Source organism: Suncus etruscus, chromosome 3, assembly GCF_024139225.1.
Source record: "Suncus etruscus isolate mSunEtr1 chromosome 3, mSunEtr1.pri.cur, whole genome shotgun sequence".
NCBI lineage: Eukaryota > Metazoa > Chordata > Mammalia > Eulipotyphla > Soricidae > Suncus > Suncus etruscus.
The window spans coordinates 109,363,707-109,389,210 of NC_064850.1; the positions used below are offsets into that span (position 1 = coordinate 109,363,707).

Sequence of the window (25,504 nt, forward strand, 5' to 3'; positions counted from 1 at the left end):
TTTGGGCCACACCCGGTGATACTCAGGGGTTACTCCAGGCTATGCACTCAGAAATATCTCCTAGCTTGGGAGACCATATGGGATGTCAGGGGATCGAACTGTGGTCTGTCCTAGGCTAGCACAGGCAAAATAGACACCTTACTGCTTGTGCCACTGCTCCAGCCCCAGAAACATTTCTAATATAAATAACTGGACAGATGGTACAGGGGTTAAGCACTCAGTTGACCCCAGTTTGATCCCTGTCACTACATATGGTCTTCCACACACCACCGGGAGTGACTTCTGAGCGTAGAGCCAGGAGAAAAACCTGAGCATCATGAGGTGTGCTCTCCACCCAAAACAGACGCATACACACATTCCCTCACTCTTAAATCTTTATGCCCTTTCAATTGTTTGCATTTGAAAAAATAATAAATCTTAATTATTTCAAAGGAAGCCTATACTCTCATCAATTATGATTATGTATATTAAGATCCTTCTTCTGCACCCATGTTTCCTATAGTCTCTTTATACCTATGTTCTTTTTCTCCCCCTAAATTTCAAAAGCAATAAACACTGCTCTCAGAAATTCAATTCTCAGCCATTATCCTACCACATAGAAATAATTACTTAACAAATTAGCATCATGCCAGATGGTTTTCTAGATGAATATTTTATTAAAGGGTGCTTATTAAAACAAATAATACAGTAATTAGTAACTTATTTACCTTCCTACAAATAACATATTCCCTTATGGCTTTATTTAGGCCATGGTTGGTTGTATACATGTTGCTTTGTAGATCAAGGGTCTCAAACTCGCAACCCATGGGCCATTTGCGGCTCTCCGTATAACATTTTGTGGCCCGCGGCCACAAATCACAGTATTCACAATTATTCAGTAAGCGAGTAATCACAATAAAATTTGCACTAGTAAGAAAAAAATCGCATTAAACATTCGCATACCCCGAGCAGTTCTGTTCGGGGTATGCAAATGTTTAATGCGATTTTTTTCTTACTAATGCGATTTTTTTATTGCGAATATTCGGTAAGCGAAATCTCTTATGCGGCCCTGCCTCACCCCGACTTTGCCTCCTGTGGCCCCCACGTAAATTGAGTTTAAGACCCCTGTACAGCATCATCTATTTTTTTTTTGTTGTTGTTGTTCTGTTTTGCTTTTATGGGCCACACCTGGTGACACTCAGGGGTTACTCCTGGCTATGTGCTCGGAAATCACTCCTGGCTTAAGGGATGCCAGGGAATTGAATCGCGGTCCATCTTAAGTTAGTGTGTGCAAGGCAACGCCCTACCGCTTGCACCACTGTTCTGGCCGAGCATCATCTATTGAACCAATATCCTGATGTGGGCAAATTGAATTTATAACAGACGCAAAAAATTAAAGGCACCCTTTTATATGTATCTTTCCAAATGCTCCTATTTTAAAATGTTTATTTGGGGTAGCTGGTGATGATTTTTTTTTTGTTTTGTTTTTTTGTTTTTGGGCCACACCTGGCTTTGCTCAGGGGTTACTCCTGGCTGTCTGCTCAGAAATAGCTCCTGGCAGGCACGGGGGAACCATATGGGACACCGGGATTCGAACCAACCACCTTTGGTCCTGGATCGGCTGCTTGCAAGGCAAACACTGCTGTGCTATCTCTCCGGGCCCTGATTTTTTTTTTTTTTTTTTTTTATGTTTAGTTAATAGTACCCTGCATCTGCTGCCTGCCAGATCCTCCAATCTTGTACCAAGTGGGTAAGTGACAATAAAATGGGAAATAAAAAAGCCTATAAAAGCACATTTTTATAGTTTGTGCTAATCAGAAACTTATACATTTTGCTGTTTTCTACACTTCTGAGTTAGAAAATCTTCTGAAAAGAAGTGAAAAAACATGAACCCTCATCAGCATCCCCATAGCCCAGGGGTCTCAAACTCAATTTACCTGGGGCCACAGGAGGCAAAGTCGGGGTGAGGCAGGGCCGCATAAGGGATTTCGCTTACTGAATATTCGCAATAAAAAATCGCATTAGTAAGAAAAAAATTGCAAAAAATCGCATCAAACATTTGCATACCCTGAACGGAACTGCTTGGGGTATGCAAATGTTTAATGCGATTTTTTTCTTACTAATGTGATTTTTTTTGCGATTATTCGGTAAGCGAAGAATCGTGAATACTGCAATATTTGAAGGCTGGCCGTGGGCCACAAAATGTTGTATGGAGGGCCGCAAATGGCCCACGGGCCGCGAGTTTGAGATCCCTGCCATAGCAGTTTGAGACCCCTGCCATAGCCTGACCTGGGACGGAGGGACAGAGCCCCAGGCTGCCCCTGCCCTGTTAAGTGGGTTGTACGTCTGTCAGTGAGTCTCCCCTGCTGCTTGGGTCTTCTGAGGGTCACTGTGCCATCTTTTGTTTTGGGTCAGCACCTGGCAGTGCCTAGGGCCATGTGGAGCTCAGATCAAACTCAGGCAGAGAGTTTGGTGCTCCAGACCTTTGAACTATCTCCTCTCTGCACCCCGAAGTCTTATCCGGCTCCCAGGGGCAAGGGAATTCAAGAGCAGAAGATCATCCACTGAAAATTCCAAGCAGCACGGGGAATAGAAAACAACTCAGAAGAAAAGAAGAAAGCCAATCCCCAAACCCAGAAAGACTTTAAAATAAACATTGTTCTTTGCCATTTTGCTGGCAGAACTGAACCCCTTTGTAACAAAATTTCCATTCAGGACTTCTTCCCGTGTTTCCATTTGCTATTGCATCATCCTCATGTCATGGTGAGTTTTTCAAAGGGCTACTTGTTGCGAGGTTCTTTCCTTTTCTTCTTGCCAACTGGTGTGAACAATGACTCGCTTGAGAAATGCCCCACCATTTTTTGTAGAGAGATCATGGGCACAATTGTATTCCTTTGCACTGTCAATGGTCTGCTTGTGTGTCATGAAAGAAGGCATTAAAAATAATTCCCAAATGGATAGCCCGGGTTAAGGAGAAATAAAGTTCAAACATGGCCCTGTCCAGTATAATGGGCATGGGACTGCTCACCTAAGGACTCAGTGGGACAAAATATAGGACGGACTGAACTTGACTGGCATCAAATGCTATTAACCAGAGGAACCAAGATTTCAACCCAAACATTCTGGCTCAAGCTCAAATTCTTGATGTTACTATATAGCTCATTCACCTTTCACCACCACCCTCTTTGCCAGTTCTGTGCTGAAATAACAAATTAAAAAAAAAAAAAGAACAGTCTCTTTGCAAGAGGAGAAATTTAAGTCAGGTAGAAGCATCTCAAATTGAAATATGAAGAGTTTTGCTTGTTTTTGGAGCATACTTGGCAATGTTCAGGGGTTTTCCTGGCCCTGTATTCAGGAATCACTCCAGGCAGATTCAGAGGATCAAATGGGGGTTCTGGGGATCAAACCTGTATCGGTCATGTGCAAGTCAAGTGCCCTACCTGCTGTACTGCTCTGGCTCCAAAGTATTAATGAAGATTAAAGCAAAGTCTATTTACTGTATGTCATGAATTACAAAGCCCTTTCATGTTTGTGGGTGGTAAGAGCAATTTTATACTCCCAAACTAGAACAGTCTTAGAAGATATCTTAGTCTTGCAAGAAATTAATGGCAGAGAGATATACGATGATAAGGTACTTGCTGTGTACGCGGCTCATCTGGGCTCAATTCTGGGCTCAATTCTGGCCTTGCCGGGAGTGATCCCTGAGCACAAAGGCAGGAGTACGCCCTAACACAGCTAGGTGCTGAAAGAAGAGATAGAAAAAAAAACAAGATGGGGCTGGAGCAGTGGCGCAAGGGGTGAGGCATCTGCCTTGCCCGCACTAGCCTAGGACGGACCAGTGGTTCGATCCCCCAGCATCTCATATGGTCTCCCAAGCCAGGAGTGATTTCTGAGTGCATAGCCAGGAGTAACCCCTGAGCATCACTGGGTGTGGCTCAAAAACCAAAAAAGAAAGAAACCAAGAAACAAAGTAAAGAAGAAAGGAAGAAATAGGGGAGGGAGAGAGGAAAGGAAGAAAAGAAAGGAAGAAAGGAAAGGAAGGAAGAAGAAAATAAATCAATGCCCTCACTTAAAGAAAAATTCTTTCAACACAGCCTTTGGAAGATCTCAAAAAACTTGTGTTGGGGGCTGGCAAGATGGCACAGCGGCGTTTGCCTTGAAAGCAGCCGATCCGCCACTATCACACCTTTACTATATTTTTTTACTCTTATCCTTTAAGGAAAAAAATACAGCTTACTGAACTTAAAAACAAATAACTGTAGTAGAATGCCTATCTCGAATACAGGCAGGGGATGGGAAGGGGGGAGGGGCTAATGTTACACTGTGAAGGGAGGTGTTCTGGTTATGACTGTAAACCAATGATGATCATGTTACTTAAATAAAAAATATTAAAAAAAAAAAAAAAAAGAAAACAGCCGATCCAGGACCTAAGGTGGTTGGTTCGAATCCCAGCGTCCCATATGGTCCCCCGTGCCTGCCAGGAGCTACTTCTGAGCTGATAGCCAGGAGTAACCCTGAGCGCTGCCGGGTGTGGCCCAAAAGCCAAAAAAAAAAAAAAAAAAAAAAAAACCCAAAAAACCCAACAACAATAACAAAAAAACAAACTTGTGTCTCACTACAAGATCCCAAAATAATGTCCACCATTGCCAAGTCCTCCAATCGTATAGACATCAACCAAATGTATAAATTCATCTTCTAAAATATATCCAGTTAATCAAAGATGACCAGAGAAAAGAGAAATTCTGAAATAAACAAACAGAAAAATAAAAAGAAACTTGGAGGTCACAAAAAGAAGCCAGAGAGTAAAGGAAATTCAGTCTTTTATTCTGGGCAATAAAGGAAAATATTGTATCAATGAAATGATAGGATATTTTAAAAATAAGAGGCCAGGAGTGACTGATGCATTTAGGCTAGCAATTTAAGAGATAAAATATTCAGCTAGGGGTCGGAGCGGTGGCACAATGGTAGGGTGTTTGCCTTGCACTTGGCTGACCTAGGATGAGCCACAATTCCACTTCCCCAACCCCCCCCCCCGCCCCCCCGCGTCTCATATGGTCCCCCAAGCCAGGAAGAATTTCTGAGCAAATAGGTGTGGCTCAAAAAACAAACCAAAAAAAAAAAAATACAGCCAGCTGGAGTGGTGGAACAGAAAACAGGCAAAATGAAAGGAAAGAATTATCAATGTGAAAATAGAGTTCTTTTCCAAGAATAGTTTTCCATATTTAAAAGAGCTAACTAATCAAAATCCATGAAGGTGGAATCCCAATCTGTACAGAGCAGAGAGTTTAGAAGGATCACCTCAAAGGTGGGGTGTGTGTGAAGGGGGATAAAATAAATGATGGGGAACCACATGATCTATCAGCTGTTTCAGGGTTTGAAAGAAAAAGAACTGTTTTTTTGTTTTTTTTTGTTTCTGACCATTGCCTAGCTCACAAGAAATTAAGTCAAATTTTAATTATTTGCTTGGGGATAAAATAGAATTTCTTTTGCCCACAAAAGAGCAAAATCAGTTGTAGAAAATGTCCCTGGCTCAACTAAGATAATCCTGAAAAAATCAAGAATTGTCCTGAGACTCTCTATAAGGACAGGGGTTGAGGGTGAAGAAAGGGAATTGTAAAACAGAGTTCGATTCTTGCTTCCTCTGTCCATGAATCACCATTTTAACCTAAAGTTGTTGAAGGACAGTCGATAATCCAATCCATAGCAGCCTTTGGGAAGACAAACAAGAAGCTGGGAGGCTGGTGGTCTTCAAAGAAGGACCTGGGAGGGGCCGGCAAGATAGCACAGGGGTAGGGCGTTTGCCTTGCGTGCAACCAATCCAAAACCGACGATGGTTAGAATCCCGGTATCTCATATGGTCTCCTGAGCCTGCCTGGAGCGCTTCTGAGTACAGAGATAAAAGTAACTCCTGAGCGCCACCAAGTGTGACCCCAAAACAAAACAAAAAACCAAACAAACAAAAAAGAAGGACCTGGGAAAGCTGAGGACCAGGGCAAGAAGACAACTTTTCATGGCTCTTATCACATTTTCTTTTGGATTTTGATGTATGTAATGAAGTGTTTTTCAAATTGAGGGATAACTGACCTATAATATATGTTTATCTTTGAGGCTGGAGTGATAGGACAGCTTTAAAGTGTTTGTCTTGTACACAATCGACCCGGAACGGACCTGGGTTCAATCCCAGACATCACCTATGGTCCCTGAGCCTGCTAGGAGTGATTTCTGAGTGCAGAGCCAGGAGTAACCCCTGAGCACCACTGAGTGTGACCCAAACACAAAACAAAACAACAAAATGTTTATTTTGAGGTTTGGGGTGATAGCACAGCAGTAGAGCATTTGCCTTGCAAGCAGCCAATCCAGGACAGACCCGAGTTTGATCCCTAGCATCCCATATGGTCTCTGGAGCCAGGAGCAATTTCTGAGTGAAAAGCCAGAGCAAAACTTCTGAGCATCACTGGGTGTGTCCCCCAAAATGTTTATTTCCAATATAAAACATAATGATTCAATCTTTTTTTTTTTTTTGGCCACACCCTGTGACGCTCAGGGGTTACTCCTGGCTATGCGCTCAGAAGTTGCTCCTGGCTTCTTGGGGGACCATATGGGACGCCAGGGGATCGAACCGCGGTCCGCCCTAGGCTAGCGCAGGTAAGGCAGGCACCTTACCTCCAGCGCCACCGCCCGGCCCCCATAATGATTCAATCTTATACACAGCAAAATGATCACTGCAACAAATCCAGCTAATGTCCATCACCATTATTTATGGGGTTTTCTAATGGTGTCAGGATTGGAACAAAGAGCTTCACATATGTGAGGAATGTGGTTTGTCACTGTCACATCCTAGTCCCCAACCCCTTTTCAAATCCACTTGATCTCAAGGTTCTGGATCACTTGGGTATCACACCGGCCAAAAAGAGCCACCAAGAGTCACTATAGAGTGGCTGGAGCTAAGTAGAAGAATCCTTCTCAACAGCCTAATGTCACTGTACTAACTCCCACCTCAATTAGTGAGTGTCACTGTCACTGTCATCTGGCCTCAGTAGCTCAGCATCACTGTCACTCATCCGACCATGGCAGCACCAACAGCTGCCATCCACTTTCTCTGCCACAGTTGAGAAGCTGTGTCATGTCATTCACTGATTGTGATGTTGAGTTTTATGTGTCCATCTGGCTGAATGAGCACACAGGCATCTTGTCAATATATGTCTGGATGTTTCCATGAGGATGACATGAACACTGCAAGGCAGAGTAGGACAGATGGCCCTCTGGCATGCGAGTGGACCTCATCCAGATGAAGGACTGAATTGAGCCAAACCCCATGGCTCAATCTAGGGCAAGAGGGAATTCTCGAGAAACCTGCTCGAGACTTGGTCTGTAGTCTTGGTTCTTCCTCCCTTGAGCATGGATGCCCCATCTGCAGAGTGGATTTAAATATCTCATAATCACTGGAGCTGATTCCTGGTAATACATACATACATGCATACATACATAAGTGAGTAAATATCCTGCTGGTTTTGTTTCTCTGGAGAATCCTAATACACTTATTCACACAATATTTAACACAAACTATGCCAAGAAATAAGGTAAGTACAAGATTAAGTGTTGTAAATTCCCTGAAGATTTAGGAATTAGGCAACAATACAGACAACAAATAGTTTCTCTTAGTAAGTTGGTCCCACACAGAATGTGCACCAAACTATATCTTAAAGTTTGTGTATCATGGCTGGATAGTACAGCAGGTAGGGAGTTTGTCTTGCATGCAGCCAGCCTGGGTTAGATCCCTAGCACTCCATATGGCTCAGCCAGGAGTGATCCCTGAACATAGAGCTAGAAGTAAACCCTGAGAGATGACTGGGTTTCCCCCAGTCCTACCAAAGAACCCCCCCTCCAAATCAACAAGTCTATAGCATCATTGAATTTACTCATGATTAGAGTCCGAACAAGGCTGCTTAAGCATTCGGTTTCCTTATCTTTTTTTTCCCAGTGTGTGTGGTACTCCAGTGAAAGACTCCAATTTCCCACTCCCTAATAATAAGGCAGCTGCAGAGCATGCGGCTCATTTATTTGCTGGTCTGTGGAGTAACCCTTACTTATGCTTCTGTGTGCGGCTCAGATGCACTTCGCCACCTTGGAATGCTGCCCAAGACTCTGTCACCTAGGAAATTTGCTGGACGTGCCTTGCAATGGTTGGCTTGTGGGAACTAGAGGATACAAAGCAAAATAACAAGTGCACTGGGCTTGTCTCTGGGTGTTAGTTCAGCCTGAACTACTCACTAATGAAGGACTTTTAAGGAAACCCAAATGGGTGGAAAGAATATTTCAAGGGATTCTGCTGTGCATCGATCGCACTGTACCCAGGGAGTGTGTGGGAAAGAGGGAAGGCTTCAAAATCAGGCAGATCTGATGCAGAATGATATTCTCAGTTGCTGGTGAGCACTCTGAGCTAGAATTTCTCACCTCCATAATGAAAACCAGGGCTTCATGTTGCCTAGAATCATTCCTAGGATCATGCGTGAACTGACAATCCTTTCATGGAATTCACAGACTCAGTCAACACAGACCACTTTTTAACACACAGATCCGTTTCTGTGCTTGTTAAAGCAGTAGGGGTTTGCTTATCAACATTTGCTTGTGGGTGTTTCTGTATAAAAATTTTGTAGTAAGCTTTTAGAACAAAAGACCTAGTTAAGTTCAAAGCATGGCAAAAATCTTTGTTATTGAGAATACTAGAGACTAGGCAAAAAAGGCATTCTAAACACTCTGTCCAAAGAAGAGTTAATTCATACTGCCTGGTTCTTCTTTCTCTCTTGGGGAAGCAAGCACAAATGTGACTGAAAGAATAGAGAATGGAAGATGGCATTGTTTGTGGCAGAAAGCTAGCCCCTTTATAAACGCCTGGAAAACAATCATGTTCTAAAAATTCTAGTGCTTACAAGACTACTTTGTTTTCCTTTGGAAGGCTAATGAGATCAATGATTTTTTTTTAAAACTGGGTTAATTTCATAAATTTTTATTTCTAGAACCTCAGTAGAGGGGGTAGGCATGTCAGGTAATAGTTTACTTTGCTCACTGATATGTTCTTTTACCAAGCGCAAAAACTAAGGCAAGAAGGGGAGGAGAAAAATGGGGAGAAGCAGTTCAGAGCAACTTTTCATACAGAAGGGTCATAAAAAGATGTCACAGAACCACAGAGTAAACACTATAACTAATTCACATTCTCAAATTTTCCCTAAACAGTTCTGCAAAGTTGTAAAATACAGATATAATGATGGTAATGTGTCATTCCTAAACCAAAGCATAGCTGTAACTTTTACTTAAAAGAGCAAAACCTAAGAGGTTGGGAATATTAAAGAAGATATATAAATATAGAAATCAAATAGTCATATTTTCTTCTGGATTTTTGGGCTATACTCAGCAGTGCTCGGGGCTTACTTCTGGCTCAGTGCTCAAGGATCAGTTCTGATGGTGTACAGGGGAACATATGGGATGCCAGGTATCAAACCTCAGTTAGGCTTGTATGCAAGGCAAGTACCTTACCCACTTTAATACATTACATTGGCTGCACCAATGAACACTCTCTTTTTTAAAATTTGGACTTACTTTTTTCTTGGGGGGGGGGGCCACACCCAGCGGTACTCAGGGGCTACTCCTGGCTATCTGCTCAGAAATAGCTTCTGGCAGGCACAGGGGACCATATGGGACACCGGGATTAGAACCAACCACCTTAGGTCCTGGATTGGTTGCTTGCAAGGCAAACACTGCTGTGCTATCTCTCCAGCACCTGGACTATTTTTTTATTTTTTTATTTTTTTTTTGTTTTTCGGGCCACACCCGTTTGATGCTCAGGGGTTACTCCTGCCTAAGTGCTCAGAAATTGCCCCTGGCTTGGGGGGACCACATGGGACACCGGGGTATCGAACCGCGGTTCTTCCTTGGCTAGCGCTTGCAAGGCAGACACCTTACCTCTAGCGCCAACTCGCCAGCCTCTGGACTCACTTTTTTTTTTTTTTTTTTTTTGGTTTTTGGGTCACACCCGGCAGTGCTCAGGGGTTATTCCTGGCTCCAGGCTCAGAAATTGCTCCTGGCAGGCACATGGGACCATATGGGGCGCCGGGATTCGAACCGATGACCTCCTGCATGAAAGACAAACGCCTTACTTCCATGCTATCTCTCCGGCCCCTGGACTTACTTTTTTAAGTGTTAATCTTTCTTCTAAACATGGTGGGCAAGAACTAATTTCTATTTTTTTCCCCAGATGGTGCTCAGGGCTTATTTCTGGCTCTACACTCAGTGGGTTTGGGGAACCATATGGGATGCCAGAGATCAAACGGCATGCAAGACAAGATCGCTTACTCTCTACTATTGTTACAGCCCAATAGCTAATTTTTTTAAATGTCATGTTTCACTTTTATATTTTCAGTAGAAAAGAATAACTAACAAGTCTAATTTTATTTTCTTTTAAATTATCCAAACAACAAAAAGTAAACAGAAATCTCTGCCTGTTGTTATCTATTACATGTAACTATGTTAGAATAATTTACTTTTTGTATTTCCCACTGAAAGGTCATCAGAATAACTTACTTTGGTGCCGAGAGATAGTACAGTAGTGAGGGCCCACACTTAGTAAGCACCAGGCCAGTTTGGTTCCTGGCACCACAGGGACCCCTGAGCATTGCTGGTACAGCCCCCAGACACTCTTGTACTGCCAGGTCAGCTCTGAAGACTCCCAGCTGCACCTGCGAGGTCTGAGCAGCTCCACATCCTCCAGCCCCTGGACTAAACCACAGAGCCAGTTGGTTGAGGAACCAGTGGAGGAACCCTCAGATCCCCTGATCTCACTTGGGATATCTGACCCCTCCCCAATGAACAATCTACTTAAAAATAAGATTTCAATGGAACTTCTCGTTTTAAAACCCAGTCATATTTGTTTATACATGGATGGATATGGAGCGTATTATCCAGAGTGAAATGTTAGAGGGAAAGGGATAGACACAGAATGATCAAACTCATTTATGAGATATAAAAAAATGATACTGTGGTAATATTATTCAAAGACAATAGAGATGAGGGCCAAGAGGACTGGTCCATAGTAGGAAGCTTGTCACAAAACTGCACTGAGGGAGTGCAGTTAGGGCAGAGAAGAGACCACTATGAGAATGATAGATGGAAATGATCACTATGGACAAGAACTGGGTGATGAAAGGAGGTAAAGTGATATGCATAATACCCCTTCGGTAACACTATTGCAAATCACAGTGTCTAAAATAAAAAAGAGAAGGTGTGAGAGAGACAGACAGATAGACAGAGACACAGAGAGAGAGAGAGAGAGAGAGAGAGAGGATAAGCCTCTGCAGAGGCAGACTGGGGGAGCAGACAGGCAGAAGGGAAACTGGGGACATTGATGGCAGGAAACGTACCTTGGTAAAGGGTGTTGGAACACTATATGACTGAAACTCAATAATGAACAACTTTGTAATTGTATATCTCATGATGGTTAAATGAAGATTTTATTTATTAAAACAAAAACAATTATAAGGCTGAGGGTTATAAGGCTGGAGAGAAAACACAGAGTGAAGGGTCTTGTTTTGCATGTGGCTGACCAGCTTCAATCCTTAGAAACATATATGGTTCCCAGAGTACCAGTAGGATTTCTCCAGTAGGAGAAATTCCAGAGAACAGAACCAGGAATAAACCCTGAGCACCATCTGGTGTGGCCCTACCCCCAAACCAAACCCAAATCCAAAGCTCACAGTGTGGCATAACTGAGCTTTGCTGATATTTTTACTCATCTCGTACATCAAGAATCTGATTATGTGAGAAAGATACATTGAAAAGCCAGGAGCATATGGCATTTCAGTCATCAGAATAAAAGATTTCCTTAATGCCATCAACAGAAGCAAAAAAATTGTTTTGAGGAGCTGGAGCTCTACATTGGGTGAAGGGTCTTGCATGGCATATGCCTCCCAAGTCTCGCCATGATTGATTCCTGAATACAAATTCAGGTATAAACCCATACTACAGGGCATGCCTAAAACAAAACAAATAAATGAATATTGAGTGGGAAGTAATTATGCAAGCAATATTTAGGGGTTACTCCTGGCAGAGTTTTTTTTGTTGTTTGGGGACCACATTAGCAATGCTCAAGACTCACTTCTGGCTCTGAACTCAGGGGTCACTCTTGGTGAGGTTGGGGGGGGGCATGTGTGGTTTGTTGGGGATCAAGCCTGAGCAGCTGTGTGCACAACCAGGACCTAACCTTGTACTGTGTCTCTGACCCATCTCCTGTAGATGTCTAAAACCATGTGGTGCTGAGGATGGGCCCTGGGCCTCCTTCATGCACAGTATACAACTCCAGCCCACTGAACTATTTTGCAGCCCAGAAATTGGGGGAAAATGGTGTTTTAACATTTTCTCTTGTTCCTGACACTCCTAAGTAGGTTAAGAAGGTCATAAAACACCTTCTGTTACGAGTAACTTTGCCTTAGATTAAAATAAGCAATTTCCTCTTGTCCCATTTACTTTAGAATTTACACCCAGTAGTTTCTCCACATGTCTGTAAAAAGATTTGTTGTTTTCTCCTACTTAAAAGGAAAAAAGGAGAAATAATGTGCTAAATAAGTTGAGTCAATAAAAAGATTCTAGACTAAACCACCTCATGGGAAAATACAAGCTATTTGTGTAAACCCTGGGAGACAAACTGTTGGCCAGTCTGCAGAGAGACTTCTTCATTACGCATCCAGACATGGATGAGATGGGATATTCTGCGCTAGGGTATGACTGTGATATAATAGTGTAGTAGGCAGGCAAACAGACCACATATGTATTTGCACAAACACACACATACTTGTAGGGCTGATTCAAAGGCAACACGAAGCCAGGACCTCTGGGGAACTCAGGGGAGGCTCTTTTCTGACACCCTTTGCTGGGCCCCAGTTTGGAGCCACTTGGTGAATGGAACAAAGCACTGTCAGATTCTCATTTATGTCCTTCGTACCCACATTTTCCCCTGTCCTGGGAAGCTGCCACCAGCTGGTGACAGATGCCAATGGCAGGAGTCTAGCAGAGAAAATCCCGCACTTTCCTCAGGCTGTCACTGAGAGAAAAGGTGCTGATGGGGCAGAATCCTGGTCCTAGGGCCCAGTCCAGATTCAGTGTCAGCACTGATGTGATTTCTGTTCCACCAAGAAACTGGTTCTGAGTGTGGTAACCAGAATTCCATCGACTTCCATGACCTTCTCTGATCTCTGGGCTATATAAGCCACATTCTTTTTTTTTTTTTTTTGACACATTCTTTTTTTTTAAACTTTTTTTTTTTTTTTTTTTTTGGTTTTTGGTTTTTGGTTTTTGGGTCACACCCAGCAGCGCTCAGAGGTTACTCCTGGCTCTATGCTCAGAAATTGCTCCTGGCAGGCTCAGGGGACCATATGGAATGCCAGGATTTGAACCACCGTCCTTCTGCATCTAAGGCACATGTCTTACCACAGTCCTATCTCTCCGGCCCCTTTTTTAAAACTTTGATGTCAAACCTGGCAGTAGTTGGACTGGCACTTAGGAATCATTCCTAGTAATTCTCAGGGAACCATGGGGTGTAGGGACCAGACCAAATTCTTCTATGCTCATTTTTTTTTTTTTTTTTTTGGTCGGGGTTGGGTAAACCACATCCAGCAGTGCTCAGAGCTGACTCCAGGTGGGCTTGGGTACTGTGTGTGGTGCTAGGAATTGACTGACTGAGTGTGTCATGTGCAAGGCAAGCCCTTCCCTGCCATACTACCCTCTGCTCAGGCCCTAGCCTCTGAGTATCCCCCAGTCCAGTTTGCTGAGCCTGCCTGTGAATTCTGACCTGAGAATGTATGTCTCCTTCTTCACAGCCCAAGACCTGCTCCAGGGGCTGGGCCTGCCTTTTAGACAAGGACTGTGGCCAGCATGCTTGTGGTTTGGGCTTTTCTCACAGCCTACAGAGAGGCACCTGGCATCTGTCCAATCCCCCTGGTCTGCCTGTGTGCCCAGAGTCTTTGGGAATGAAAAGGATAAAAAGGCGCAGCAGCCTAGGAATGCTGATTGCTTTTCTGTATCGTGCCAGCTTGCTTAGCAAGGCTGTTTGCAACAAAGCCGACAGCTGGCTGTGGGCACTGGAACTGAGGGGCTGCTCGCCAATGAAGGAGGAGGCAGAGCCATCCTGATCCTGAACTACAGTGATGGGACCAGCCCGGAAGAGGTGGGGGTTTGCCTTTCTGTGTCTTCATCTCTTGCCACCAACCTGCACCCCAGAGAACAGTGATGTTCATCAGAGAGCACAGTCAGGGATATGTCAGTGGGGTTCTGTGTTTTGGGCTCCTAACACTGACCTCTGGCCAAGAGGTGGCAAGTGCTGTCCTTGGCCATGGGGAACTGTTGGATTAAATGTTTTCCCTCCTATTCAGGATAAGCTTGTTACTCATTGGTTGGAAGCACCTTTGGATTGGTGCCTTAGACCACCTGTTCTCCACCCCACGATGTGTTCTTGTAATTCCTAATAAAGACCCCAGGTCTCGGGAAAAACTACTTGCAGTTTCTGTTTTCCACAACCGAGCTATCTGCTTCTTGAGAGCAGAAGGCTTGCGTGTGGGAGTTCCTGAACCTGTTTTTATCCCCTTAACTGTGTGTGGATTATTTCCTGTATTGGCGTTTGCTTCCAGACCCACACCTCTCCAGTGCTCTGGGGATTTGGGGTATGAGGTTTCCGCTTCAGGAAATGGTATGAAATGATGCTGAATGTTGTTGTGTGGCTTGGGGAAGGCTCGAGGGATATTGAAGAGATGCAGGAAGTAGGAGCTTTTAAAATTCCACTTACTGGGGCCTGAGCGACAGTACAATGGGGAGGGTACTCGCCTTGCAGGTAGCCAACCTGGGTTGGATCCCCAGCACCCTTATGGTCCCTTGTGCCTGCCAGGGTTGATCTCTAAATGCAGAACCAGAAGTAAGTCCTGATCTGGTATATTGCAGATTGTGGCCCTAACTCATTCCCCTAAAAAATAAAAAAGTAAAGTTGCACTTGTATGGTGTTGTCATATTCCTATGAAATTACTTTTTCCTTTCACTTTTTCTGAGCACAAGTACCCTTAATTACATTAACCCTGGACCTTAGATTATTTATGTTAAACTCTCACCAATTGAAGTGGCAGGGAAAGCAGCAGAGAACTAGAAGCTTGGTTGGCTCAGTAAGAGATCCAAGAAGCTGCTCAACAACCCCTGGCTGAAATGTATCTTTTCCCATGACTCTGTCTGATTTATTGAGTGAACTTGCAAACTGAATTCCCAAAGTACGGCTCATGCATCCATGTCAAGATGATCTGGCTTTATCCTTCCCACTCCCAACTTCCACCAGAATGACCCCGCCTGGTAGGTCTCAGGACAGTGCCCAGGCGGATTTCTTGAGAGCCACATAGCATTCTCGTCCCAGTCACCTGTCCTCGAGATGCAGAGGCAGGTGACTACAGCCAGAGTCATAGTAGCAGGGCACTTGCCTCACATTTGGCTGATGCACGTTCAACCCCCAGCACTCCATCTGGTCCCCGAGGCCCCACCAGGAGTGATTGCTGAGCAGAACCAGGAGTCAGCCCTGAGCACCGTTGGGTGTGACATCTCTAAAACTGAAAACAACAGAGGCAGGTGTTTGGCAGTAGTCATTGTAGGAAACTCTGATCTTAGCATCCCTGATTTCTCTCTGAATCTCAGCATCCAGCTTTACTGTTTTTATAGGGGCCACACCTGGTAGTGCTGCAGTGGTGGTAAGGAAGGACATTCCTAGTGGCAGTGGGAGGGGTCCCCACTTGGTGCCCCTCTTGGAGCCATGTGGTGCTCTGAAACTGACTTCATGATGCTCACATGCTCTACATGTGGGTGACTTTCCTTGCATGCCCAGGGCCTGGTTTTCCTAACCTGCACGAAAGGGAAGCTTGGGGGTGACAGAATTCTTTTCAGAAAAGATCTGAGAGTGATCTGAACACTTAAAACATATGGTGGAATAAGCCATAGGTGGGGGAGCATGACCAGAAACCATAATCTCCTGCAAAACTCATACAGCCATTATCATAAGACAGATCTTTGTGCTGCACACAGAAGGAAGGAAGATGGCCAGAAGCCTTGCATAGGGGAGAGGGGAGCAGAGCTGAATGCATAGCCTAGCATGGCAGATAGCATATAGAAACAGGGATTCCAGACTGAACCATGGAGGCCCAGGATCTGGGCAATAGCATGGCCAAGACTCAGGAGAAGTGGAAGATCCAGATGACCCCAGTGGCCAGGTGCAGAGACAACTCTGGAGCTCAGCACTTCTAAGAGGTCCAGGACTCTCCCTCTGCTCTAGGTAGCTCAGAAACTTGCCTCTGGAAGCAAGTTGTTGTGGTTGCAAATGGCTACTGGTGGGCCTGGAGTAGGGAGGAGGGACCGTGTAAGATCCCAGAACAGGAGAGAGAGGAAGAAAAAAAAAATAAAGGAAGGAAGAAGAGGGGCACGTGAGGAGTTTTAGCTCCAGGAGGGACTTCCCTCCATCAAAAGGTGGTGAAAAAAAAAAAAATCCTTGACAGACTGGCCCCTCCCTCCATACACCCAAAGTCTTAAAAAAAAATGGCAGAACCCCAAAACTAGAGTTACAGTGCCTTCTATTGGAAAATCAAGGCAAATGCTCAGGATCAAGAAGAATGACTCTTAAAATAAAAATGGCAGGTCTAATGGACAGCATTTTTTCTCTTTTAGTTTACTTGAAAGAGGAGTGGGAGAGGGTTGGGGCCAGACCTCACTCTGCTCAGGGCTTACTCCTTGTTCTGTGCTCAGGGATGACTTTTGATGGTGCTCAGGGAATTGAACAGGGGTCAGGTCCCACTCAAGGAATGAATCTTAACTCCTGTTAAGACATTCCTTAGCTTTTCTAGCCCTAAGGGACATTATTTGTTTTTAAGTTCAAAAATTGGAGACCAGAGTGATAGTAGGGTGCTTGGCTTGCACATGACTGACCTGGGTTTAATCCTGAGTGTCCCATATGGTCCCCTGAGCATCACCAGGTCTAATTCCTGAGTGCAAAGCAAGAACTAATCCCTGAACATCACCAGATGTGGTCCCAAAGCCAACCAAAAACCACAAACCAAAAAATGACCAAACAAACAAAAAGTAGTTTACATCAAATGTACAGAATGCAGCATTAATGAAATAAAAAAGAAAATGAAGGAGTAGAAGTTCTTGACAAAACAGAGAATGGGAGAGCTGGAGCGATAGCACAGCAGGGAGGAAATTGGCCTTGCATGCGGCCGACCTGGATTTAAACCCTGACATCTCATATGATCCCTTGAGCCTGCCAAGCACAGAGCCAGGAATAACCCCTGAGCATCCACAAGCATGGCCCAAAAGACCAAACAAAACAAAACAAAACAAAACAAAAACCCCCAAACCCCAAACTAAAGAAAAAGAATAGTTTTTAAAAAATATATAAAGACTGGGTCTGAAAGGCGTGAAACAAACATAGAAAAGAGAGCTAAATATGTGGGCACTAAATAAAATTCTCCTGAACAACTCTTAGGTCAATTAAAAAATTAATTTATATGTTACAGTAAAGTCAATGAAACAGAGGAAATGCTCTATTAAGTCCTATGATGTGCAGCAAGGGCTGTATTAGGAGGTTAAGTCTGTAGCAATGAAAACCCACCACAAAAAAAAACAAGGAAAGTCCCAAACAAGTAACTGAAACTTATGTTAATTTTCTTGCTAAGGAATTAGAACTTTTCTAGTTTAGAAAAGGAACAAACGAGAGCACGAATCAATAGAAGGAAGAAAATGATTCTTAGAACAGAAATAAATGAATAAAAAGAGATGCTATAAATATCAACAAAGATCAGATCTGCTTCTTTAAGGGAGAAAGAAACAAAATGGATTATTTTTAGCTAAATTCATTAAGAGTTTTAAAAAGAGAAAAAGTAATAGGAATCAAAAAGTGAAATCACTGGGGCCTGAGTGATAACACAACAGTGGGATGTTTGCCTTGCATGTGGCTGATCCAGGACAGACCCGGGTTCGATTCCTGGCAGCACACATATTCCCCAAGCCTGCCAGGAGTAAACCCTGAGGGCCACCAAGTGTGGCCCCAAAACCTAAGTAGATAAATAAATGTTTAAAAAGAAAGTGAAGGGGCCAGAGAGATAGCATGGAGGTAAGGCATTTGCCTTTCATGCAGAAGGTCATCGGTTCGAATCCTGGCGTCCATATGGTGTGTCGTGTCCCCCCCCCCCACCCCCCCCCCCCCGTGCCTGCCAGGAGCAATTTCTGAGCGTGGAGCCAGGAGTAACCCCTGAGCACTGCTGGGTGTGACCCAAAAACCACCAAAAAAAAAAAAAAAAAAGAAAGTGAAACCACAATTGTTAGCTAAAAAAAAAAAAAGGGGCCCGGAGAGATAGCACAGCGGTGTTTGCCTTGCAAGCAGCCGATCCAGGACCAAAGGTGGTTGGTTCTAATCCCGGTGTCCCATATGGTACCCCCGTGCCTGCCAGGAGCTATTTCTGAGCAGACAGCCAGGAGTAACCCCTGAGCACTGCCGGGTGTGGCCCAAAAACCTAAAAAAAAAAAAAAAAAAAGCAAATGCCCCTGAGACTTCTGTAAGCATCTATATGAAACTGAATGACCTAGAAGACACACATTTTCAGAACCCTTCACCTAAGATTGACTCAGGAAGCAAGCCAGAGCTTGAACAGATCGACCCTAATTACAGAAATCCAAAGTGCTCTAGCAAGGAGCTGACAGTCACAGAGACAAGGGCCTTCAGAGTAAGAGTAAGAGTAAGACTAGAGCAATAGTACAGGGGTGCACTTGCCTTGCATGCAGCAAACGCGGGTTTAATCCACATAATGTCTCCTAAACTCATCAGGAATAAGCCCTGAGCTGGGTGTGGTTAACACACACACACACACACACACACACACACACACACACAACAATAAGGCTAAAAAAGTTTCTTCCTCCTCTTCTCTGTTTTTGGGCCACACCTACCAGTGCTCAGGGCCTATTCCTGGCTCTGTGCTCAGGGATCCCTTCTGAGATGCTCAGGAACATCTAGTATGTCAGTTGAACTCGGGCCAGTTGGTTTTTTTTGTTTGTTTGTTTGTTTGTTTTTGGGTGACACCTGGCAGCGTTCAGGGCTTACTCCTGGCTCTACACTCAGAAATCACTCCTAGCAGGCACAGGGGACCATATGGGATGCCGGGAATTGAACCACCATCCTTCTTGCATGCAAGGCAAACGCACTACCTCCACACTATCTCTCCGACCCTGAACTTGGGTCAGTTGTACGGAAAGGCAAGTGCCTTATCCAACATACTATCTCTCTGGCTCCAATAAATGCTTACTAATATCCAAATGAAAAGCACCAACAAACAACTCATGCTGGAAGTGGCCTCTCCTGTCCTGCTCCTTCCAGTGAGAGCATATACACCTGTGCTTTTTGCATGAGCCAAACAAGGCTCGTGGCCAACTTCCTTCAGCAGGTAAAGAGAACAAAACACCTGTTAAATCATTTTGTGCTGAAACACTTACCAACCTTTAAACTTAGTTTAAAGATTTTGTGATTTCCTATGAATAAACAAACAACTACATTTCCAGGTAGCTAGGAGTCTGTGAATCAGCAGAGAGCTGGCAAAAGTGCCCACATTCCTGAATGACCACAGGGCTTTTCCACAGACTCTGATGCCTAGGTTTCTGGGAGTTGCAGGCTGCTCTCCATTCCCCGGAGCTCTCCCAGGTGTGCAGAATGATTTTTAAAGCTCCAGGTGGGCAGGGATAGCTCAGTGGTCATGTTCATGGCTTGCACAGATGAGATCCGGGTTCAATACCCAGGGAGCCTGTCTGATGGGTTCAAGTGAAACTGTAGGTGCAGATGATTGATTATTTTCTTCCTACAGCTCTTGAAGGGCTTATTGACTATGTCACCATTTTGGTTTTTTAGTGTATCATTAAAATCTGGCTTTCTTTGCATCATATTGAGCTTCAGAGTGTGTGTGTGTGTGTGTGTGTGTGTGTGTGTGTGTGTACTTTTTCTGCTGTGTAGTTATTTTTGGGGGGCTCCCTTCAGAATCCCTCTTCCAGTCTCTCCACCTTCTTTTAAAAGGACAATGGGGGGCCGGAGAGATAGCATGGAGCTGGGGCATTTGCCTTTCATGCAGAAGGACGGTGGTTCAAATCTCGGCATCCCATATGGTCCCCTGTGGCTGCCAGGGGTGATTTCTGAGCACAGAGCCAGGAGTAACCCCTGAGCACTGCTGGTTGTCACCCCAAAACAAAACAAAACAAAAAAAAATGTGGCTCTTAAAAGGTCAATGGGCAATACCCCAACTAGAAACAATATCCCACCCAATATTCTACTAGAGTAGAATCTAGTTAGAAGTAAATGTTTCTGAGTCAATCCTGTCATATTTAATAGTTCTGAATCTTATTACATTTTCTTCACACATTAAAATTTTTTAATCATCATCTGGCAATTTTTGTTAACAAGAAACTCATAGGTGAAAACCTGAGAATCCACACCCCAGGGTGGAAAAGCAAGGTCTGGGCCAAATTAATGTACTGAATACCAAGACTCACTTAGGACTTAAAAAAGCAACAATTTTTTCTTTCAGGATCTGAACTGATAGACACAGCACAGAAGTCTCATATGTGTTCATAACAGCTTTTGTTCTTGGCCAACAAATGAGGTAATTCTCATCAGTAAGTTATTTTGCTCTAAGGCAATTTCTAAGCTACATTTAATAATTATTTTTTCTGAAAACTTTTCTGGTAATATTTTCCTTTCCCCCAGTGGACTCGGCGGACTGGGAATTAACTTAGCTCGGCTGTGTGCATGGCAAACGCCCTACCCGCTATACTGTCACTCAGGCCCCCGGTCTTTCCTTTTTCTGTTCATTAAAAGTCCCCCCCCCTTTTTTTTGGCAGGGCTGGAGCGATAGTGCAGCAGTAGGGCGTTTGCCTTGCACACGGCTGACCCAGGACAATCCTGGGTTCGATCTCTGGTGTCCCATATGGTCCCCCAAAGCCAGGAGCGATTTCTGAGCGCACAGCCAGGAGTAACTCCTGAATGTCACCGGGTGTGACCCAAAAACCAAAATTAATAAAAGGGTTTTTTTGGGGGGTGGGAGGGGGACTTGGATCACACCAAGAGGTGTTTAAGGCTTACCCTGGTTCTGTGCTCACGATCACGTCAGGCAGTGCAGGAGATGGAATCTAGGTTGGCCACATGGAAGGCAAGTTCCTAACCCCTATGCTATCTTTGACTAATGAGATAAACCTTTGTGGAACCCACTTAACAGAATAGGAAATGGAGGCCTGAGACTGTCTGAGCTTGCACACAGTCCACTGGTGCAAGCTTCCCACATCGGGTAAATTCAACTCCGGCTGGCCTCTGCGGAAAGGTGAGACCTTCCTGAGCTTAACCCTCGGTACCAGAGCCCTTAAGTAGAAAAGCACCTGAGACCCGCCCCAAAGCAAAGGATGCGACTGTGTCACCCTCGCGGCCACCGACGCACAGGCAGGCGCAGACGCCACCTGGGAGCCGCCCGGCAGAGCCCAGAAGACCCGCAGCGGCCAGCGCCACTAAGTGGGAAACGAAGTTGGGCGTAAGATTCCCTCTAACATGTGACCGGAAGTAAAGCGCACTCCTATTTTGGGGTGAAATAAAGGAAAGAGACATTTGTGCTTGGAAGAGGGCGGTGGCTCCCAAAGGATGCTCAAGAAAATCTTTGCCGAGCGGGTCAGCGCGCACAGAGGCCGCGGGTGCTGCTCGGGCCCCTGCGGTACTTGGAACCATCTGCGCCAGCCGGGGGTGCTGGGAGGGCTTGGAGGGGGGCGATGAGGTGCCAGGGCGCCGCCACACCCGAATCCCAGCGGCGCTGATGCTCGGGCTAGAGCGGTCCCTGCGCTGCTGCGTGACAAAGATGCCCGGGTGCTCAAGACACTGGCCTGATCTCACTCATTGTTACACTCCCGGCTCAGAAGCAACTTGCCTTCCTCAACACCAGCCCGAGGGCTTCGGGTGGCACCGCGCGGGCGACACCCTCTGCCGACGCTTCACCTCCATCCTTTGTGCCCGCAGGACCCAAAGCCCTGCGCGCGTTTCCAGGCCTAGGGACGGCAAACCGCGCGCTCCAGCCCCGTTCCGGCAGTCGCGGGGGGCTGCGATACCCCCAGCCGCACTAGGGCGCACCCCGCACCCCAACCCGAAAGGAGCGCTGCGACCTGCGTCTCGGGGCCCGGAGCAGCCAAGAATCGGGCCCCCTCCGCCCGTTGCAACCTCCGGCGCCGAGACCCCCTCCCCCAAGTACTCACATTTCCAGTGGGAGGGGGATCGCACCGTGCGCGAGCTCCCCCCGCCACTGGGAACTCGCGCGAGGAAGAGAAGCGCCCCGAAAAGCGCCTTCCAGCCGGCGAGAGTGACGGGCAGGCGACCCGCCGGCGCCCGAGGCTCCGCGGTGGCGCACCGCAGCTGCCAGGTTTAAGAACTGTGCCAGGCAGCCCTTCCCCGCCCCCCCAGGACGCACAGATGATAGGCAGGGGGTCGAGGGGGGCACGTCCGACTGCAGCGCCCCGGTTGCAAGCAAGCCGCGGCTGCAAGACGTTGCAGGCATCACACCCAAAGGGAGCCAGGAGAGTGCCAGAAACCTCAGACCTTCTTTCCCAATGCGCTCTGAACACGAACCCGAATCCTTGTCCCCACGGTATTTGTGATAGAAAAACAAGGAGCGAGTGCTCTGGGAATTCACCGAACCCGCATATTCCAGGCAAAAGGTGCGGGGTCCAGGGAACGCGCCTCCCTACCCCTCCCGATTTACCCGCGATTTCTGGGCATCGGAGGGATGCCCGGGACTGAGCAAAGCGCCTGGAGCTTCTGGCACCGTGCAGGCTTCGCATGTGGGTCGCACCCGCGCACGCAGCCGCAGTCGCCAGAGGATGCAGGCCCGCAGAACCTTACTATCTGGGGGCGCTCCTGGGCAGTTCCCCGCGGACCGGGACCATCTCCAAAGCGCGCACGGCGGGCTCCTCCTGAGCGACGGGATTTGCTCAGTCCGGCAGGGACGCGCGGTTTCGCAAGACACCGGGAAAAAGGCCACCCAAGCAGCGCTCTTGGAGACGTCGGGATGCGGGGCGCAGAGCGCGCGGGAGCCACCGCCCCGCTCCGCCCTGGCCGCTAGCCCGCCCCGCCCCGCCCCGGGCCCGGGCTCGGCCGCGCCCGCCGCACCTGCATCTCCGAAGGCCGTTTCCCTGGAAACTCCCGAGCGCCGATGCTCCCAGCAGACGCGCCGTTACCCTGACAACGCCGCCCTGGTCCTAGCGGGATGCAGGGCGGATGCGATGGACGCCCGCCTGGCTGAAATCCCAAGTTCAAGGAGATTCGCGAGGGCGATTGGGCAGGAATGACAGAGCCTGGAAATCTGGGGCCGGAGGCGCAGTCGCGCGACGCAGCGCGGGGGTGGGGTGAGCCGACCTGGCGGGGACCGCATTGTCACCTCCCTCTCGGGCCCGGAGGACGTGTTCGAGAGGGAACGCATCAATTCCTCCGAATGTTTCTTACTTGTAGCCCCCCATCTTCCCCTTAAGAGACCATGTAAAAGTTACTGAGCACAAGCTAGTCGCTCCCATAGCGTGGGGGGACTTCTGAAGGCGTGTGATTCTGGATGATCTCGTGCCCAGAGAATCCAGAATTGCTCCGAATACAGCCTGGCACCACCAAGCTTTAATGAACACGTGGTTATAAAATGACAATGATTTCAAATAAAGATTTGGTTGGGGGGAAAGGGAGAAGACTAAATCAAGTTTGTAAATGTAAATGTTCAGTTGTTATCTTGTTATTTCTTTGTTTTGGGGTCACACAATGGTTACCATCTTATTTGGGGTATGTTTCATCTTCATCAAATTAATAATAAAAGTAAAGTGAAATAAATTTATAAATTTCTGGTAAGGCATAACAAGGTTACTTGCATACACACACTGTTGTCTTTCTTCTCTCCCTCCCTCCCTCCCTCCCTCCTTCCCTTCCTTCCTTCCTTCCTTCCTTCCTTCCTTCCTTCCTTCCTTCTTCCTTCCTTCCTTCCTTCCTTCCTTCCTCCTTTCTTCCCTCCCTCCTTCCTTCCTTTCCTCCCTCCCTCCCTCCCTCCTTTCCTCCTTCCCTCCTCCTTCCTTCCGTCCTTCCTTCCTCCCTTCCTTCCTCTCTCCTTCCTTCCTTCCTTCTTACTTCCTTCTTGCTTCCTTCCTTCCTTCCTCCCTCTCTCCCTCCTTCCTTCCTTCCTTCCTTCCTTCCTTCCTTCCTTCCTTCCTTCCTTCCTTCCTTCCTTCCTTCCTTCCTTCCTTCCTTCCTTCCTTCCTTCCTTCCTTCCTTCCTTCCTAACTCAGAGACTCAAACTTAGATGCCATACTCTCAGGATCTCATACATGTGCTCTAACATTGAGCTACTTACCTGGACCTGGGATTCTATTTACAATATAATATATATATATATATATATATATATATTAAGGGAGAGAAGAAAGAAAGACAACAGTGTGTGTATATAAGTGTGTGTATATAAGTAACCTTGTTATTTATATATATATTGGTTTTTGGCTCACACCCAGCAGTGCTCAGGGGTTACTCCTGGCTCTACGTTCAGAAATCGCTCCTGGCAGGCTCAGGGGACCATATGGGACTCCGAGATTCGAACCACTGACCTTCTGCATGAGAGGCAAACGCCTTACCTCCATGCTATATCTCCGGCCCCTATTAAATATTTTATATCTGAGTTATTCAAAGTTAAAAATGAGTCCAATCAGACTGGAATGATTAGAATATCGGGTAGATTGCTTGCCTCACATGTAGTCAACCTAGCTTTAATCCCCGACATCCCATATGGTCTTCCAAACATTGCTAGGAAAAATTCCCAAGTGCAGAGTCAGGAGTAGTAATCCGGGCCCAGAGAGATAGCACAGCAGCGTTTGCCTTGCAAGCAGCCAATCCAGGACCAAAGGTGGTTGGTTGGAATCCCGGTGTCCCATATGGTCCCCCGTGCCTGCCAGGAGCTATTTCTGAGCAGACAGCCAGGAGTAACCCCTGAGCACTGCCGGGTGTGGCCCCCCAAAAAAGGAGTAGTAATCCTTGAGCATAGCTGGGTGCGGCTTCCCCCAAATCAGTAGCACATTTGGCTATGAGATTTTGCTATAAATGTCATAATTTATTAGAAATATCATAAGGAAATATTAATGTTTGATTGAAATTAAACCATATTACTTATATTATATATAATTATACTCACAATTTATATTTATATTCTAAGCATAACTATATTATATATATTTAATAAATATACACACATTTATATACATGCATACACATATGAATAAGTTTATCTTTGTAAAAGACACAAATGTCTTTATGAAAAGTTCCATATACTCTTACTTAAATAAATAAGGCAAAATTTTTATTTTTTTTTTATTTTTGGGCCACACCCTTTTGATGCTCAGGGGTTACTCCTGGCTAAGCACTCAGAAA

General features: G+C 45.9%; 1 protein-coding gene across 3 annotated transcripts in view; it reads right to left on the bottom strand.

Annotated features, from left to right (window-relative positions):
• TRIM2 (tripartite motif containing 2) overlaps positions 1-23,420 on the bottom strand; it is a 168,041-nt gene extending 144,621 nt beyond the window's left edge. For all 3 annotated transcript variants that reach the window (XM_049769600.1, XM_049769602.1, XM_049769598.1), the window contains exon 1: positions 23,222-23,420. In XM_049769600.1, coding sequence (XP_049625557.1) covers positions 23,222-23,227 — 6 coding nt within the window. In that variant the 5' untranslated portion in view covers positions 23,228-23,420. The remainder of the gene's footprint in view (positions 1-23,221) is intronic.
• Between the last annotated feature and the right edge of the window lie 2,084 nt (positions 23,421-25,504).